This window comes from Phaenicophaeus curvirostris, chromosome 27 (assembly GCF_032191515.1).
Source record: "Phaenicophaeus curvirostris isolate KB17595 chromosome 27, BPBGC_Pcur_1.0, whole genome shotgun sequence".
In the NCBI taxonomy this organism is placed as follows: Eukaryota; Metazoa; Chordata; class Aves; order Cuculiformes; family Cuculidae; genus Phaenicophaeus; species Phaenicophaeus curvirostris.
In genome coordinates this window covers 1,214,534-1,233,939 of record NC_091418.1, presented here as the reverse complement: position 1 = coordinate 1,233,939, position 19,406 = coordinate 1,214,534, and the positions used below count along the sequence as shown (strand labels likewise).

Below are 19,406 nucleotides of genomic sequence, written 5' to 3'. Positions count from 1 at the left end.
GTTCTTGATTTGTTCTCGTAGTTCAGTTTGTAGGCTGCATTACATGTAATGACACCTCAGGTTGCACCAGGAGAGGGTTAGATTGGATATTGGGAAAAAATTCTTTGCTGACAGAGTGGTGAACCTGGACCAGGCTGCCCAGGGCAGTGGGGGAGTCTCCATTGCTGGAGGGGTTCAAAGAATGTGTAGATGTGGCACTTGGGGACATGGTTTAGCAGGTGCTGCAGGGTTGGGCTGATGGTTGAACTGGGAGAGCTTAGAGATCTTTTCCAACCTCAATGATTCCATGGTTCTGTGTTCTATTCTACAATTGCATTGGAGCCAAGAAGAGAAAGTAGCCTCCAACACCTCTAAAACAGAAAAACAGCCTCCTCAGGAGCACCCTCGGTGTCTGAGAACATCAGGCCATTGACACCTTTCCTACTGGAACACAGGGAGGTTTAATGGACAGTTTCTGCTCAGATGACAAGCATGAAACAAGTGCTGCCCGTCTCTCCTGCGCTGGCGGCCAAGGAAGATGTTGACATGCTTTGTTATGCAGCATCTGCTGTCAAGAATGCTGGCATTATCCTGCAGTGGTGGAGAAGAAAGGTGGATTTTTTTCCCCTCCAACATTTACAAAAGAAATTAAACTGACATTTGCCTGCAGAACAGCTTTGATGCCGCAGTAGTTTTAAGTGAAAAGCAGCTTGGCATCTGTGTGGGTTATTTTCGCCCCCTCTTTTTTAATACGTTATCAGCAGTTGTACAGCAGCCTCAGTACTTGCTTGCAAACAAAACAAGAACTTGTCTGTAGTCCAGTCTGAAGCAGAAGGTGAGCAGCTCTGCCGTCAGCATCTCCTCCAGTGTCTGTATTGCTGGGCTCATCAAAGCTCGGAGCCTTAATGATGACAATTGATGTGTGAATTAAGTTAGAGGGAAGAGCTCTGTGGCTCATGCAGTAAATAAAATTCTGCTGTAGCTAAGGGTAAGCATTGTAGCACAGGCGCAGCTCTGAACGGGGTATGAATTCATTATATTTGTTATTGCTTGGTTGCTGAGTGAGAAATACTTGAATCAGCAGGTACAGTGTCTTGGCTCAGGGTTTGATAAGCAGGTATGTGAAGACAGTAACTGGAACTTGGGGAAAAGCCTAGTTTACTCTCGTCGTTTGTGCATAAATGGGAGTTTTTAGTTTACTTCAGGTTAGTTGTCAGCAGGGAAGTTTCTCTCTTTGGTATATCATGGATCCAAATGCTAATTACAGTCTTGCCAATCAAGAGATGGCAATCAAGTTGTAGAACCTTCCTAGTGGTTCTGGCAACTGCAGAATCCCATATTCGTCATTTCAAAGGCGACCTCAGTCTTTGAGGAGTGGGAACGTGGAAATAGCGCAGCAGATTAAAGCAGTTAGTGAATATCTGATTAGATTTGGAGCCGTATATTCTGCAAATTGCTGCATCTTATAAAAATGAGTTGGTGCTATTTAAAAACAAGTTACTTATGATCATTTCCCCTTGACTTTTATACTAATAAGCACATTAACTTAAACTGAACATAATTCACTTTCTGCTGGTGAGTTATTTGTCATCCCTGAAAGGAATAAACAGTAACATATTTTATTTGCTGCACTCTTAAGTATCATTAGTAAAATATTCATTGGGTGTTTTTACAGCTGGATCTCCACCCCCCGCCCTATTTTTCCTTCATCACTGAGGTTCAAAATGAGCATTTTAAGCCTTGCTCTAGTTTGGTTCAAATTCACTCCGTTTATAGGTCACAGGCACTTGAAACTCAAAGCTACTTTTACTATATAAACTGAAAATTTAATTTAAAATTTCTAAAAGTGCCTTTTGATTTAAAAAAAAAAAACCAAACCTTAAATTTAGACTTTAGCAAGACAGTTTATTTGCTGTTGCGGTGCTGAAGACCAGTCTGCTAAAGAAATATGGGCAAAGCTGTCAATGTAAGTATGAGATACCATCTAAACGTGCAGAAGATCTGAGCAGAGCGCTCCAGAGAAGCTTTTATATCTCCTGCTGTATCTGGTGCTTCAGTGCTAAATTGTAGTAGTGACTTTCTCCAGCTCCCTGCAAGACCTGTTCCGTAGAGTAGAGACTGTAAGTAAATATTTGACTTTTTAATGGCACCCGTTATGCTGGCAGCTTTGTGAGGCACCTGGAGCAGCAGTTAGAAAAATGATACTGGGTAATTTATTCATTTCTTCTCACCTCAAACAGGCAGGGTAACCTAGGCAACTGCAGAGCTTGGCTCTCCCAGGCAATTTGTAGATCCCAAGGGTGATCAGCCCCAAGGGGGATGCATCTGATGGCCCTAATCCACCATCTAGGGATGCGTGGTTGCATGGTGAGGTGGTTGAGCTTCCTCCCTCTTTGCCAAGAACTAACTGCCTGATAAATATGAAGTGTTTCTGGGAAACCACTGATAAAATGTGCATAATGAATGCCGTTGCCAGGTTGGATGGGGCTTGGAGCCCCTGATCCAGTGGGAGGTGTCCCTGCCCATGGCAGGAGGTGGAACTGGATGTGCTTGGAGGTCCCTTCCAACCCAACCATTCCATGATTCTGTTTCCACATACAGGTCTGGTATCGCTACATATTTTCTCATAACATTTTTTAAGTAATTTTTTTCTTCTAGCTCAGTACTCTCCACATTTTGTGTGCTGGAAGACTTTTTGCTACAGGTTCATCTACTTAGAATGCTGAAGAATCTTTTCTTCCTTTAAAGATTAGTATTCCTTGCATACTACTTAAAGAAAAAAACTAGATGTTAAATATATGTATGAATGCATGACAGATTCTTCAAGTTTGTAATCCGCTTAATATTTAATAAATGCAATATATCATTTTTATAAATATGTATATGTTAGATATAGATAGATTTAGAACACATGAGGGATTGCAGCAGGGTAACGCATTCATCTCTGACGGCACGGGAAAGACCACTAATGTTTTATGAACGTATTAATCCTCATTGATGAAAATAAATGTCCTGCCCTCCTGCAGCCCAGTAACGATGCGGTTTAGGGAAAGTTACTTTTGTGAGTGTTATTGAACTGTAAGATTCTGCTGAAATGGCTGAAGAGAGGGCACAATGATGTCAGCCAACTATGAAATTCTAGAGGGAGCGGTGCCAGTAGAAAGGGCTTTTTTTCTTTCCCTTTGTTTTTCTTTTTCTAAAAGGAAGCTGCTGGAGCTGTATAAATCGAGCCAAGCTCTGCTGCCCTGGGTTGCTCCACTGGGACTTGACAGGGTGACGTGAGCTGATGAGTTCTGGTCGGGGTTCAGTATGGGTGGGGATGATGGTTGGACTCGATGATCCGATGGGTCTTTTCCAACCTGCTGGTGGTGATTCCATGATGAGAGGTGGCTGCTTTCATTCTTAGTCTGTGTTGGTGATGAATTGGGAAGCCATAAGAGGAGCAACTGAAGTCACTTGGTCTGTTCAGCCTGGAGGCGAGGAGGCTGAGGGATGACCTCATCGCAGTCTGCAGCTTCTTCACAAGGGGAGGGTTGTGTTCAGAGAAGGATAAGAGCTCAGAATGTTTTAGGGAAGCGCAGCTTTCCTGCTCAGTTACGGCTTAGGGATCCCACATGCTCCTTGCCAGTGAGAAGATGAGGTGGTTCAGACCAATGCATTGACTTGCTTAATGGACAGATCGTGCGCCCGTGGTTGGCTACTGTGAGTTTTGAAAGAGCAGTGAGTTATTGAAATGGGCTCACTCAGTTGGTACAGGGGTGGCAGATCACTCCATCATTCTCCAGGCAGTTCCACTCACCCCGTGTGGGTCTGTGGCTGGTCTGTCATACGCTCTGCCTTTCTCTTACACATCTGTTCTGTGGTATTTAACCTTTTACAGCTTCACAGAGATAAGGTTAGTTCTGTAGGGAAGGACTGGTACAGTAAAAAGACAAATAAGCACTTAAAAGTCTGTATATTATACTTCGCAGTTGCTGTAATAGGATTAAAAGTCAAGACAACTTATTTCCATGACTGTATATTGACTTTCACTCTCCTTTCCTGCTAATAAGCTGAAGACAATGTCATCCAAAGCCTTGTAAATAACAAGGGAATAGCGTATGCAGCTTAGCGTGGTTTGCTAACTAGTGGAACGCAGCTCTCTGGTGTTTGGTTCCTGGTTTCATGGCTCTTATCCTCATCGTCCATTTTCAGACTGAGTGCTTACCCTTCTGTAAAATCAAATTGATAATATGTGCTTTCCAGATTTGTTGTCAGACTTCCTTGATGCATGCAAAGGAAAAGTAATGATCAAAGAAGCCACAAACCAAAGCAAAACCGAAAAACCCCAGGTGTAGAACTAATAGCTTCAAGTAGAAGCATCCAGCTTAATATCCAGTCCTGTGCACGGAGAAGAAGCAATGAGATTCTTTAAAATTCAGATAAGCAGGGTTAGTTTGTAGCTGAAGATTCTCAGCACACTGCTTTTGTGTGATAGTATTTTAGATTTATTTCCACAACTTATTACACTTTTTTTTTTTTTTTTGGAGTTTTCATTGCAGGAAATTGCCAGGAGGAATGGATTTTGTCTTCCTCAGCTGGCAGAACAATTTTCCACCTGTCGCCCAAATATTTGATGAGAAGGATTATGGTGCAACTGCTGGGAGTTTATACTTTCTATCCATAGGAAGGAAGAGGGTCTGATGAAACTAAAACACTGATGTCAAAAGTTGGATTGCTGAGATGTACATACAGGACTTGTGATTTTCAACATGCACTGAAAATTTAGGGAACTGTGCCTGCTAAGAGGTGAACTCACCTTCCCTGGAGGTCTTCAAAAAGCAGGGCAGTTCAGGACGTGGTTTGGTAGTCATGGTGGGGTTGGGCTGATGATCTTGGTCTTTTCCAACCGTAATGGTTCTGTGATTTGGCATCGTGCTGTACAGAAGCCAGAAGGAACCAGGGATTCAATTTTAAAAAAATCTAAAAAAAATTCAAGTATATCTCTAATTTTACCAATTCTAACTTTAGGGAATATACTGAAATAGGAGAAGCATGCAACAGTGAGGAAACACGGACTCTGAGATTGCAGAGTCTGGAATGGAGCATCAGTTATTGCCGCTTTGCTTGTCCACAATTCTTTATCCTATATTGATGCTGATTTGGCAGCAGAGGAAAGCGGCTCTACGGCAGGTGCTCTGTGGCACTCATTCCAATTAAGCAGTTCTGTATCATTTACCAGGAGTGCTGAATAAGTAGTAATTGGATTCTCCTTCAATGTATAGAGTTTAAAGAAAAATTATGCAGTGCTACTCATTAGCATGCATGTTTTATTACTTACCATTCTCACTGCTCCTGTGTTGTCAGTCTTTGCTAAATACCATGTCCCTGTATGCTTTAGTAAATCCGTGTACTAGTAGAAATAACAAAGGCATTAAAGGATTTTGTGTGGGCAAGAAAATCTCCTATTTCCATCAATATCCAAAAAAAACCCCATTGTTTCATGTGGGGCAGGGTTATCTGATTAGAAGAATGTAGACAAATCTCGCTAAGTTGCTTTTCTGACTGAATAATGACTTAAATTCCATCATGAAAACCATTCCATGCAAAAAGAAGTTATGTATTCTTGTAATATAGATTATTTTTATCTCCTGGCTTTCCTGTAGGAAGCAGCGGATGCATAGAAGACAGTTGGATTATTCAGTTTTGTAGACAGTAATGACTGTGGGTTTAAAGTTGAACAGGAATCAGCAGCATCAGATCCATTGAAAGGGAAGAAAACGAGTGTCTAGAACTTTGTTCATCACTAACGTTGGTCAGCTAGTGCATAGATCTGTCCAGAAAGGGTGGTTGGGATGTTCTCATCGGGAAAAGCTTTTTTTTTTTTTTTTCTGAATTGCCTGCAGGGAGTAAGGCTTAAAGTGCAGAAAATATGCAGAAGCCTAATGAGGAAACCAAATGATGATGCCAAATTTTATAAATTCAGGGGGCTTGGGAAAAGGAAGTGAATGGAGAGGAAGTTTTGAGCAAGGCAAGGGATTAGAGGGACTGCTGGTCTGTCAGACTGGCACTTGTCTCCCTGCGGGGACAGTCGATAAAGATGGGGAATCGTCTGCTGGGTGGTTATGTAAAAAGACCTAAACCAAAAAGCAATCCCCCAGCACAGAGGGAAATCGGGCATCCTCTGGTCTCGGGAATGCTTGACTGGGGTGGGAGGAAACTAAGGGAGGAAAATAATCATGTTTATTACTTCATCTGGAGCTTTATTTCTCTTGCACCACCAGGTTTTTCAAGGGGCTGTGATTAGAAAGAGAGGAGAGGTCTCTGTATCAGTCCTTTCAGCTGGGAGACAGCTTTTTTTTTTTTTTTTTTTTGCAGGAGTGGGCGTAGGAGATGGAGAAATGAATGGAATAGAGAATACTTCAACTTGGGCTGGGGTTTATAATCTGAAAGTAGCGCTGGTAATAATTGACTCATCCACTACGCGTGGTGTGAGGGGATGTGGTTGTCTTGTGCGGATGATTTTTAGAAAGGGCTTATTTGTGTTTCTTGCCAGCAAGTTACTAAACTTGTTTGGGACAGTTTTAACATGTTTGTTTTGTAGAAAGAGGTTCAAAAGTTCAGAACTCGATGATTTTTCATTGTTGTGAAATATCACCTTAACATCTACATTATATATTAATGAGTTTTGAAACACTGAAAGATTCATGTCTGCTGCCACCAAGATTTTCTAACGTGATCTGACAGCCAACAGCGGGTTATTTATTTGGGTAGAAGAATTTAGTGTTTGTCCCTAACTTTTCTTTGTTTTTCTCCTTTCTTTTTTGTTTCTATTATTGTCACAAAAAGATTTAAAGTCCCTGTTGGACTTGTGTGCAGAACATAAAACACAAAGCACTTCCTGAAAGGTAATTTTCCAGGAATGAAAAACACAAGAATTGTGTTTGATAGTTTGGTCTTCTGTCATTCGGTGCTGCATTAAAACACCTATTATTCTGTAGCTATGAATGGCCTGAATCTTGAAACCTGACAGTTATAAATGAAAAAGGTTGATAATTTGAAATCAGAATCCTTACGGAGTTCCTGTAGGCTTTCAGATGCATTTGAATACAAAAAAAGATGATGCACAAAAGAAAGATGCATTAAGCTAAAAAATCCAAGTGTTGAAGTGCACTTGAGGAGAGGCTTTGCTTTGGTCAGCAGCTGCTGGAGCTACCTCAGCTGCAATACGGTGTGTCCTGAAAGGCTTTTATATTTATATAACATCAGTAATAGCATTCTAAATAGTCATTTGTAGGACTTGACCTTGGGATTTGTTCTACTTGATGAAGAACAGGCAGTGTCTGGTTCTTAGAAGGTCAGAACCTCAGTCTAGGCATCGTCTTCCTGCAGTTTAGCTAATTAGCACTGGTGGGATTAACGGCTGTGACAGCTTCTGTTATTTATGTATTTAATCATGTGTGTGTATGCCTGTTCTCATAGAGACATAAATACAGTGTCTTTATTTTATATTCTGGAGTGCTCAGATTCTGTAGCAGCAAGAACCATGCTTCATAGAATCATAGACTCGTGAATGTCCTGAGTTGGAAGGGACCCACGTGGAGTCCAACTCCTGTTCCTGCACAGGACAACCCTGGCATTCACACCATGGGGCTGAGGGCATTGGCCAAAGGCTTCTTGAGTATTACCCACCTTGGCACCATGACTGCTTCCCTGGGAGCTGTTCCAGTGCTCCACCACCCTCTAGGGGAAGAACCTTTTCCTGATGTCCAACCTAACCCTCCCTTGGCACATCTTCCCTCCATTCCCTCCGGTCCTGTCACTGGTCACCAGAGTGGAGAACTTGGTGCCTTCTCCAATTAGGTGGCTGTATGGAGGAAAGCAACATCTACATAAAGAAAAAGCAAGGAGTGCAAGCCCTTCGTGAATTTTCTTAGAGGCACAGAGTTGCTGTCCAGTCCAGCCTCACACAGGACAGGGTGACGAGCTGCTTTGCTGCCCTCTTGTATGCAGTGAAGTGAGTTCTTGCCAGGTGCTGACTTCATATGGATTATAAAATGCTGTATGACACAAATTTGAGCAATTACATTTGTACAGCGTGCAAAAATATGGTAGTATCTATCTCTGAGTCTGTCGGGGATGGGAATGTCAGTCCTTCTTCTAGTACTGCGATCTTAGTTTGATTTTCAAACTGGTTATATCGAAGAGATGCTCCTTGGCTTACAACTTTGCTAAATGTTTTCTTAGGAGCGAGCCATGTCCACAACCCCAACTGTCTTACGATTCCCTCAGTTCCTCTGCTGGTGAGGAGCACTGGATGCAAGCGTGGCCATCCCAGAAGAGGTGTAGGAACCCTTGTTTTCAAGTTCTCATCAGTGGCGCTTAAGAAGAACGTAAAGCTGTATCATTAAATCTAGATGCCACTTGCCCTCAATTTCAGCGGGGCTGGGATTTCATCCTTTGTGTCTTGCCCTAAATAGCAAACTTGGTAGAATAACAATGGGTCGTTTTGAGTTCTCTCACTGAATGATCCATATAAAGTGACCGCTGTTCTTCCTCAACACAAGCGTGTTGCTGCCTGGTGAAGCACTCAAAGCATCGATGGGAGCGTGGGATTTCCAAGCCTCTCTAAAATCTTATAATGACATTTTTGTTATCTCCCATAAAGCGTGGATTTAACAAAGCCTGCGGGGACGCGGTATTGCTGAAGATTGACAAGATGGAAATTGGCATAAATGTTCAGAGGTAAAAAAGCTAAAAATGATGATATTTTAGAAAGTACACTGTGAATGTAGCTTAAAACACTGAGCTCGTTTGGAAAGCATAATGGTCTCAAAGCACATACACAGCGTGTGTTTGCAGACACAGATCTACTGAGTACTGGGAGACAGAGATCTATTTTTAGTAGAAATAAGGACAAAGCATGTTCTCGTTATTCCATAATCTGCCAGACCTGTGAAAGCTTTTGCACTTACTCCAAATAATCATTACTTACCTTTCATCTAACTTAACATCATTGATTTCGGTTAAATCATGTCTGTATTGCCCTCAGCAATTCTTCTTTCTCTGTTACTGTTCCCTTCTTCTCTACTGTCCTCCTCTATTATCATTTGGCTGCACTGTATCTGTTTGGTACTTTATGTCTTCCTTCACAAATTGATTCCTCTTGACTTGTTTTTGTTGCTGTTCTCTGTGAATTTTTTCACAAAACTGACAAAACTACCTAAATAAATCCCAGCGTTCATAAAAATCAATGAGAATTTCCCCGTTTTGACAGCAAGCAACTAGAATTTGACTGAATTAGAACAGTTGTAGTAAAGGAAAAACTTGTATTGCAGTGGTTCGATGTACATGTCTAAGCAGAGGAATTCAGAAAGTAAGATACCTGGGCTTATCCATTGCGGAATGAGTGCCCTTGGATCCTGCTGTCGGTGATATCAGCTGAGAAGTCTCCCTATCTTGCAGTTTCTGGCCCTACAGAAACCACTTTTCCACTTCCAGATCACCTTAAAGGGGCTGCAGTAAATGGGAACAGTGCAAAAGCAGATTGAAAATTTCCTCTAAGTGGGTATAAAATCACAGTTTGCTTATTCCACTGTTGGATTGCTACAGTAATGCCGTTCATATCAATACAGTTCTCTGTGGTTAACACTCTGATCCCTGTTAAATCCGCAGCAACTGTGTAAAGGAAATTAAATTCAGGGAAAGAAAGGAAGATTTGGTAGTTAAGGCTCTGGGCTGTCACTCAAGAGAATAAGGTTTAGTTTCTTCTTCTTCCACAGACTTTCTGTGTGACCTTAGGTGACTCGTTTAATCTTTCTGCACCTCAATTCCCCATCTATGAAATTGGCAATAGTGATGATGCAGTTTCTGATGCTGCTTTTCTGTCAATTTTCTTGACAGTTGTTAAACTTAAATGATTTCATATTTTTGTGTGCGTACGTGTGTGTCAGATGCCTTGCAAAGCCCAATCCTGACGGGCTATCGAGTTCTGCAGGTGTTTCTCGAGGAAAATTATGTTTTTAATAAAATCCAAAACGGCGTTTAATTGATTAAATGAGATGATTAGGGAAAGGTTCTTCACCCAGAGGGTGGTGGAGGACTGGAACGGTTCCCTGGGGAAGCAGTCATGGTGATGAGCTGGACAACACCCTCAGACACACGTGAACGCTGGGGTTGTCCTGTGCAGGGACAGGAGTTGGACTCAATGATCCTTGTGGGTCCCTTCCAACTCAGGACATTGTGTGATTCTATGACAAATGTGTGGTTTCCTTTCCTTCCCTTTCAGGAAATGAGAACAGTGAAGCCCTTCCAGAGTCTATCCCATCTGCTCCTGGAACGCTGCCTCATTTTATGGAGGAGCCAGATGATGCCTACATTATAAAAAGCAACCCCATTGTCTTACGCTGTAAGGCTATGCCAGCTATGCAGATTTTCTTCAAGTGCAACGGCGAATGGGTCCATCAAAACGAGCACGTGTCGGAGGAAAGCATGGACGAGACCACAGGTAAGGGCTGGGCTGTCCTTGGGGAGGTGTGTCAGAATGCTGTGTCCGCCAACAAAACACAAAATAGAGCAGGGAAGAGGAGATTGTTCAAACAAGAGGGGTGTGTGACTTGTAGGCTTGTGTGGAGCTGATGGAGAAGGAGTCAACTCCAGTTCCGGAGCCCTTTAGCGATGCCAGCTCTGAGCTGCAATAGGAGAGCGCTGGGAATCAGCATAATCTCACAGCCAGACTCCTGCGACAGCGTGCCGGTTGGCTTGGTGTGGGTAAAGCCGGCTCGTATCTGCTTGTGCTGCGCCGTGTAGACACAGCTCTGCAGAGCTGGGAGTAGCCGCGTCCCAAAACGCCAAAGGGAAGCCAGTGGATGGGAGAGAGAAAGAAAAGGATGGAACTGAAAAGCAGAGGAGGGGAATATTGATCCTACAGCATCCTATGGGGCTACAGGGAGGCAAGGGTAGGACAAGGGGGAATGGTTTCAAGGGGAGAGAGGGGAGTTAGAGATGAAATATTGGGAAGAAATGTTTTGCTGTGAGGGTGGGGAGGCCCTGGCCCAGGTTGCCCAGAGCAGGGGTGGCTGCCCCATCCCTGGAGGGGTTCAAGGCCAGGTTGGATGGGCCTTGGAGCCCCTCATCCAGTGGGAGGTGGTGGAACTGTGGTTTAAGGTCCCTCCCAAGCCAAGTAAACAGAGACACATGCTTTCATGAAATTCCTATCAGGAGGAGCCCTGGAAAACAGCCAGTTTGGTGGTCGAAATTTGCCTTCAACCCCACGCAGTGATAGGTATTTGGTAGGGACTAAAGCTATGTAGGGGAAATCCATGGTGTGAAAGTATTGGAAAGAAGAGAATGAAAGGGGAGAAAGTTGAAAATAATCAACAGATTTAATCATGCTTGCAGCACACCCTCTATCTTTTCTCATTTAGAAGCATCTTGATAAGTATTGCAACCCAATTTAAAGCTGCATCGTCTTGTAATTTCCCAATTCTGTTTTGTTATTGCTCTCCTCCTCTTTTTAAATTCCAAGATTGCTAGGCAACTCCATGTCTTGGAAATGGCAACGTATGCGTAACGTCTTCCCTATCAATACCAGAAATTCCTTTTGAGAGGAAAAAAATGCCATTTAAAAAGAAGTTACGTCTCCTAAAGTGGTGTTTGGCATTCTTTTTAGGTGACACATTCTGAAGAAATTTCAGACTGAAGACTTTGCAAATGCTAATCTGGATGAATTTTAATTTTTACAGTTACCTTTTCAAAAATAATTTAATAAGCATAACCTTTACTTCTAAAGGCATTGCTGAATCAATATAGAAGAAATGTCGTCCCTAAATGTTTTCCTTCCATATGGTTAATGAAAATCTGTCTTGTGAATACGGCAATTACGTTTTCTATGTCTTGGATTAATAACAGAATAAGAAAAGATAAAGTAACGTTAGGTGTCTTTTGAATAACACCAGTGACATTGGGATTTGAGACATGGAGGCATAAAATGAGCAAAGAGGATCTCGAATATAAATGTTGCAGGCTTGAATTTAGCCCAGGGGCAGATGAGACCTAAGAGTATTTTTCTCTAAACAGAAATGTGGTCCAGACAGTTCAGTGGGCACCAAAACCTGGTGCTTAGTGCAAGTAAAGGCTCTACACAGAGTGACATTCAAGGACAGGCATGGATATTCTCTCACCATGATGTTCCCATATCCATAAATTATTTTGGAACTCTTCCTTAGCCTTCAGAAAACAGGAGACTGTTGGGGTTTATTAGGCTTAATGTGCACACTGGCAGTGCCCTCGTTCCTGGAGCCAAATCTGGGGCATAAACACGCCTGTTACCAAGTGTGCAGCATGTTCTGTGTGGGCTCCATCTGTGATAAACTGCACTGGAACTCACGCCAAGAACAGTGCCTCTGGTTAAAGGGAGAGGTTCTGGTGCGCTCCCGAAAGGGAGGGTGCACATTGCAATGGGGCTGTCCTCTTCCATCCTTCTATGGGTTGTAATCTGATTAAAATTCTGAGAGGGTGTATAGAAAAATGGTGAAAAATAGCAGCAAGAAGCTCAAACCAGGGGAAATTCAATGCTGAACACAAGAAATATATCTTAGTGTCTCTATAAATTCCTGCCAGTGAGCTCGGAGCCAGGCGCATGCAAGGCATGCTTGGCAATGGCACTTGAAGGAGTACAGTTCTGATGGATTTTACCTGTGGTACCACACTGTGCACGTATAAAAGGACAGCAAGGACAGCTCTTGGTTGACAATGAATCTGTTTTGTCATTGTGATGAATATGGGATCCAATTTTGCATGATTTAGGCTCTGGGGAGACCTTATAGCAGCCTCCCAGTACTGAAAGGAGCTCCAGGAAAGCTGGGGAGGGGCTCTGGATCAGGGAGTGAAAGGATAGCATGAGGGGGAACAGTTTTCAGCTGAAAGAGGGGAGATTGAGATGAGATCTTAGGCTCTGATCTCTGCGCTGCCACATTTAGTTGGTCCGTTAGAAACCAAGTTATTTCATCTTCTCCTGCCTTATTTCCCGAGTTGCAGAAGAGAGCGAGTAATCCGTACTCTGCCTTTTCTGTTTAATCCATAAACGTGACAGAACAGGAACTTTTCTCTGCCCTCTGCCTCATAAAGTGAGAGCCTGGGCTGGCAGGTGCTACTGGGATAAAGTTATAATAATTACAGTTTGATTCATTTCCTTCTGCTTTATTTCTCTTCCCTGAACATCACAGCATCAGAATTAGTTTACAAGCATTTCAACTTTTGGTTTCAGCAGAGGATCAGCCCTGCTAAAAGTAACTGGAGTTTTCCTGTCTGATAAATAAAAGGATTACAGCAATAACCGCTGTCAGTGTTTTTCTCATTTAAACAAATAAAGCTGACAAATGCTAAAGTTCTTTGCAGCTCCGTTATGTTTAGTACATGGAGAGCAATTATTCATCTGCTGCCAGCATTAGTCTATCTGCAGCTAAACCATCCACCAGAGCAGAAAGCTTATTAGCATATCAGTACCAAAGCCATAATTTTATATTCTGTAAGGCTGTACTGTATCACAAAAGATGATGGTTATAATTTGCACAATAATTTACAGGGTTGGACTCGCAGTGCTTATTAGAGTTATACAAGTCACAGGTAAAATGTTGCTCTTGTTTATTACGTGCCTGCTTTTATTTGCATGGATTTTTCATTCTGTGTCACGCTTTTTTCTGGCCTTTCCTGAGATGCAGAGGGTAGGTGAGTATATTTGCTGGTGAATACAGTGATGATGAATGAAGAATATACACCCCTATTCCCAATAGGTTTTCTTTCTGTAGTTGTTCCTAAAACAAATGGAGGTAGGTGTAATTTCTCCATAAACAAAACATAACTTTCCCCAAAGGCTGTGTGTTCTCCAGAGCTCCCTTCCAGCCTCAACAATTCTGCAGTTCTGCTCTTTCAGAGGCATTTATTTTAACTATTAGCAAATTGGGAGACTTTGAAAGGGACCTGAATTCCTACCTGTCCCATTCCCAAAACGCTGAAGTACCAGCTTCTCAAAAGCGTGTGCTGTTTGTTTGCCTGTTTCAAGCCACATTAAATGTTGCTTTAGAAAATAGAGGCCGATGTATTGGTTTGGGTTGGAAGGGACCTCGAAGCCCATCCAGTCCCACCCCTGCCATGGGCAGGGACACCTCCCACTGGATCAGGGGCTCCAAGCCCCATCCAACCTGGCCTTGAACCCCTCCTGGGATGGGGCAGCCACCCCTGCTCTGGGCAACCTGGGCCAGTAATTCCAGATGGATTAAATAATGGAAGAGCTGGACTGGAGAATATTCTACCTTAATAACTCTGAAGCTCTACGTGCCTGTGTTCTCTGACACGACCGTTCAGGTTTTTACAGTACTAGTGAGTGTATAAATGGCTTCTGTTTCTCAAAAAATACATCATTGTGTGATGATTTTGTTGTTTGGCATCAGTAAAGGTTCTGTCATCAGCATGGGTGCCCCAGTAAGCCACGTGAAATGCAGTTCTCATAGCCTTGTTTCAATCTGCTGCTCCCCAACCTTCCTGGAGTCACTCAGACACTGTGAGAGTTCAGTGCCCAGAGCAGTGGGGGAGCGGCAGCGCTGTCAGCAAGGCTGCAGGTAATGGAGATGATGGAGAGGATTCTCCTCTCCAGGAAGATGCTGCTTAGAGGTCACGGGGGGAATAAGCTGGTCATGGGATGGAAGGATAGCTGGAGATACTCGGCCACAGCGAGAGGCTGTGCCTTCACGGTGCCGTACAGAGCAACTCTGTGTTTACGGGCAGCACTGTCACACAGGCAGATGTGATGTACGTGGCTGCAAAGAATGCCTGTCAGCTAATTCTGTGCTGGATGAGTGATTCCTAACTGGTGACAGCCCATCTTGGAAAGGTCAGTGTTTGTCAAGGACTTAATCGTCTCACGCCTTTGTCGAAGAGGTCTTTAAACAGATGGGCTGCAGTCCTGTTGGACATGGCTGTAAATTAGCTTTGATGTGGAGGCTCTGGTGGAGCTTTGAGATGCTTTGTAGCTTTGATTGAGATCCGTGAGGGCCTGCGCGCGGCTTGATGAGGAGGTGAGTAGCAAGAAGGTGTGTGACTGTCAGTGTCGGATAGCATGATGGGTGCCACATCTTCCAGCAACTGAGGCCGTGTCACCAACACTCTGCTGTTCTCTGATGGAACTTCAGTACCTGCTCTTATCACTGACCCATAAAGACCACTCTACAAAAAGGTTTTAGACTGAGAATGCAGAATTCATCGCTGTCGGAGGAGCTTGGATGTTCAAATTGAGGCGGTGCGTTTTCATCATGCGTTTTCCGTCAGTTGTGTCAGGAGTGTCTGACAGAACTGCCGAGCTCCGTGTGCCATCTCTGCTTCCTAAGGGCTTGATGAAAATACAGGGACGCTTTGTAAACAGTTTTGCTGAAAAATGCATCAACACGGTTTTTTTTTAAAAATTCAACTAGGAAACCTCTGTTTGTTTATTACAGAGTCAATAAATATTTGAGTGACTGAAATGATGATTGAGGCAGCTTAGGAAGCTGCTGCAGGTTTCTCCATGCCTTCAGGTACCATTGTGAAAAATGGGAAGCCCAACAACCCGAATGAAAAGAAGTAAAGATCCCCTTTGCCTTTTGCTGGAAAAGCAGCCCAATATTTGCACTGCTTCATAGTATTTAAAGCCTGTCTGACCCCCCACCCCGCTTCCTGAGCATCCCCAGTGGGCCTTCTGGCTCCTGTTTACCAAAGGAATGTGTTGACTTCCGAGTGCCTTTCCAAGTGAAATACCCAGCTGTTAATGATGCCTGAGATTAAGTGGAAGCCAATTTTTATGGAGTTCAGGTTTAGAAATTTCTTGCTGCTTTATAAACTTCACAGGCATGAAATATTTTAAGACTGAGTTTTCATTCATTTCCAGTGAAGGGAAAATATGTGCCTTGGGACTGCGCAGGAGGAGGAAGGAGAAAGTAGTAGGCATGATTGTTTTCTATTTTCAAATTAATGGTTTTCTGATGAGCTCTTCCAAATGATTCTTACAGCCTTTCAGCCTAGGTTCGGATTGTATTTCCTCTCCCCAAGGTTGTTATGCAAAGGGAGTCACAGATAGGGCAAACATCCCATGCCCGAGTCAGATAGCCTGTATCAGCTCATTTTCTGTGTCTTTTCTCCTCCAGGACTCAAAGTTCGGGAGGTGTTCATCAACGTGACGAGGCAGCAGGTGGAAGATTTCCATGGGCCAGAAGATTACTGGTGTCAATGTGTTGCATGGAGCCACCTAGGGACCTCCAAGAGCAGGAAGGCATCTGTCCGCATAGCTTGTGAGTAGAATCATGTTCTGCTGTTCTAGGTTTTATGAGGTATGGAAATGTACTGTTCTTCTAAGGCTGAATAGAAATGGAGCTGCTGGCTGGTAGAATTGTTCTGTCTTGCTGTCCTGGTTGTGACCGGAGGTTACGAGAGCAGGATGGGGATGGATTGCTTCCTACTTGAAATGGAGGGAATAACTCTGGTCTTGTAGGCTGACCAATGTTAAGTTTTAAATGGCAACGCTGTAGATTAATTAAGAGTTATGGGGCAAGAGGGGGTTGATTGGTTCAGTCTCTTTTAGCGTAGAAGACTCATTCCAGATTTTATAATACAGTGACAACTGTTGTCCCCAGATAGGAAGCGTTCAGTTTACCTCCGTTCTTCTTACCTGAACTAGTACACTGCAATGTTACAGCTCCCCGACAACAGATAAACAGCTGAAAGGCACAAAGAATGGAAAATGCAATAAATGCCATTGTAGCAAGAGGGACAAAAGAGACAGAGCCCAAATACAGTTGTTACTGCGAGACTGTGGAGATTCTCAAAGCCTCTTCCAGTTTTTACCTCACAGTTAGATCTGCTGCATTGTTCTAACAAAATGGGAGCCTGAAACCATCCTTTGCAGCAGCGCTGCCAGCAGAAAATAAAGGAAATTACTTTTCCCCCAATCCATTGTGAACCCTTTTCCTTTAAATCACTGCTTCAGGTCTTTTAAAGACCTAGTAATGATGGTAACAAGCTGCAAAGAGCTTGGAGAAATGATCCTTGAGAGGAGATGAGGGGCAGGAGGAACAGGTTGGGGTGGTTCAAGCAAGAAACTCTGAATGGTGACTTAATCAGGTAGAGTTCTATCAATTCTTGATCAATCTTTTTATTCAAGATTATGCTCTTTTAACAAGATAACTCAAAAGAAACATTTGAGATCAGTAATAGGGCAGTGTAACAACTCCTTGATTTTATAAATGACAGATTTTTTTTTTTTGTTGGCTGATGTGGTTAGAATGTGTAAATATGTGTAAATTCAATTTTTTATTTCACTGCATTAACTGTCATAACACTGAATGAGCTAATAATTCCCCTGTATCGCTAGGCTGCGAAGGACTATTATTCTGAATTGAATTTTTATTGACTTTTCTCTGCACTGTGATTTCCCAACCCTGTAATATGGCAATACGAGTAAAAATCAGCGTGAGCAGAAGTAGGTGGAGCCGTGTGGTGGCACTTTTAAACCCATCACTGTAATAACAGTTCTGCAGACCATGACCCCAGCTGCCACTAGTACCTGCAGGTATCGCGTTGACCGAGCAGGCACTCCAGAGAGTACTCGTCCTTCTGCTTTATGCGATGGACAGTGTTCCTCTGTGTTCCTCTACTGGCCTTTGCTGTGCTGCTTTGACTGGAAGTGATAAAAAGAACACGGTTCTTGAGCGCAGAGAGGATGGGATGTTAGTCCAGATGGAAAAAACACGTCACTGCCAGCAGATGTGTAGAAACAGACCCCAGTGAGCTTCCAGGACCCGCCCCCTCATTGACCTGTGTCGTCCTGTCAGAGATGGACAACCCGGCAACTTCATTTGGGAAATGGATTTCTGACTTAGGGAGTGCCTTGCAGAGGAGCAGAGGTGTGAATGTGTAGGTCCAGTTTGAGACAGCACGCAGAGCCCATCACTGCTCCCATCACTGCAGTGCAGGCTGTGGTAGTGCCGACTTTTTGTTTCTTTCCTTCCCTTTTCTGAATAGTGAGTCAAGTCCAGATCACTACAGCACTTCATATTTCTCTGAAAAGGCAGGTATGTATTTCTTTATGATAGTGTGGAATGCAGAGAAAATGAGAAGATGGATCTTACTCCACTTTTCATCTTAATTAAGGCATTTATAGGCACAACTGCAGCCTGACTGTTAATGTATGGCTTTTTAAATAGGGTGTTGGAAAAGATATTGGTTATCTGCATGAAAAAATATCAACATTAACAAAGACTCATAAAAAGGAGAATGCATGTGCTGTGTGCATCTTTCTCCAGTGACCGCCTTGCTGAAATAAGTCTTAATGTACTTTATAAAATATATTGAAGTGGAACTGATTCAGAGCCACTGCTGGCCAAGAGGGTGTATTTCATGAAGTGTAAGCAATGGAGAAAATTAAATCAGTAAATCCACACTGTGGAATCCGAGACACTGAAGAAAAACGAGTATGTCTAATGGAAACATCCGAACTCTCAAAGCGTGTGGTATAAGTAGCATTCCTTCGGGTTTGTTTTCAGTTCATGGCAAGCAGAGCTGTGCATATTCATGGGTGTTGGGTCAGGTTGGGGTCCTGGAGTACAAGTTTCCTTTGTGTCTGCTCTGCTTTTACCCAGGCACTCGTACACGGGAGCGCTGCAGCCACGTCAGCGTGACTTGCAGGCAGTGCACCCTGGTTCTTATCCTGAATTATGAGCTTGGCCGCGATACCTGAAATAAAGTAGCCTTCTACCGAGCCAGTTTGGGATGCGTGGAATTGCTCTCACTCCTTCCCTTCCGTTCCCTACAGCTCACAGTACGTAGGCAATCTAAACAAAGCATCCAGCTTAGAACACGTTGTCTCATACCCTGGCACTCATCACAAGTGGCACATCCTAGAGAGGTTGTCCACCCGGTCGTGTGTTCAGTCAGTTGGTTCTTCCAGCACCCCAACTGACCCACATTGCTCTCAGCGCCGCGTGAGAGTCTCCTTTTGGAGAGGCCGTGGCTTGAGAGATTGGATGCACGACCAGAACGGTGGGGTTTGTGGGTTCCAAAAGTCTCTGCAGTCACACACAGGTCGTTTCTTAAAGGTCGAGAAATGGAACCACAACCCAAGTTGATAGAACGTCTCTGCCTCTCATCTGGGGAAGAATTAGTAGCGCTCAGTAGTCTGCTGCTTTACGCAACACATGGCAAAACCATGTTGTTTCCTACACAGTATTGTTTGGGAGGGAATGGCTTTTGGAGGAATAATGAATTCTTGCATTAAACTCTGCAGATTTACGGAAAAACTTTGAGCAAGACCCCCAAGGGAAGGAGGTTCCTATTGAAGGGATGATCGTCCTGCATTGCCGGCCCCCCGAGGGAGTCCCTGCTGCCGAGGTGAGGCTTTGGTGCTGGTGGCTGATGCCTCCTGG

The 19,406-nt window shown here is 43.5% G+C and overlaps 1 protein-coding gene across 5 annotated transcripts in view; it reads left to right on the top strand.

The window, feature by feature from the left end:
- The window catches only part of UNC5D (unc-5 netrin receptor D), a 118,175-nt gene that overhangs the window by 46,726 nt on the left and 52,043 nt on the right, over positions 1 to 19,406 (top strand). For 4 of the 5 annotated variants that reach the window (XM_069877458.1, XM_069877455.1, XM_069877459.1 and 1 more), the window contains exons 2-4: positions 10,247 to 10,465; positions 16,134 to 16,277; positions 19,268 to 19,371. In XM_069877458.1, the coding sequence (XP_069733559.1) occupies positions 10,247 to 10,465; positions 16,134 to 16,277; positions 19,268 to 19,371 (467 nt within the window). Of the gene's footprint in view, positions 1 to 8,678; positions 8,704 to 10,246; positions 10,466 to 16,133; positions 16,278 to 19,267; positions 19,372 to 19,406 lie in introns of those variants that run through there. The other variant, XM_069877456.1, reaches the window with a different exon arrangement.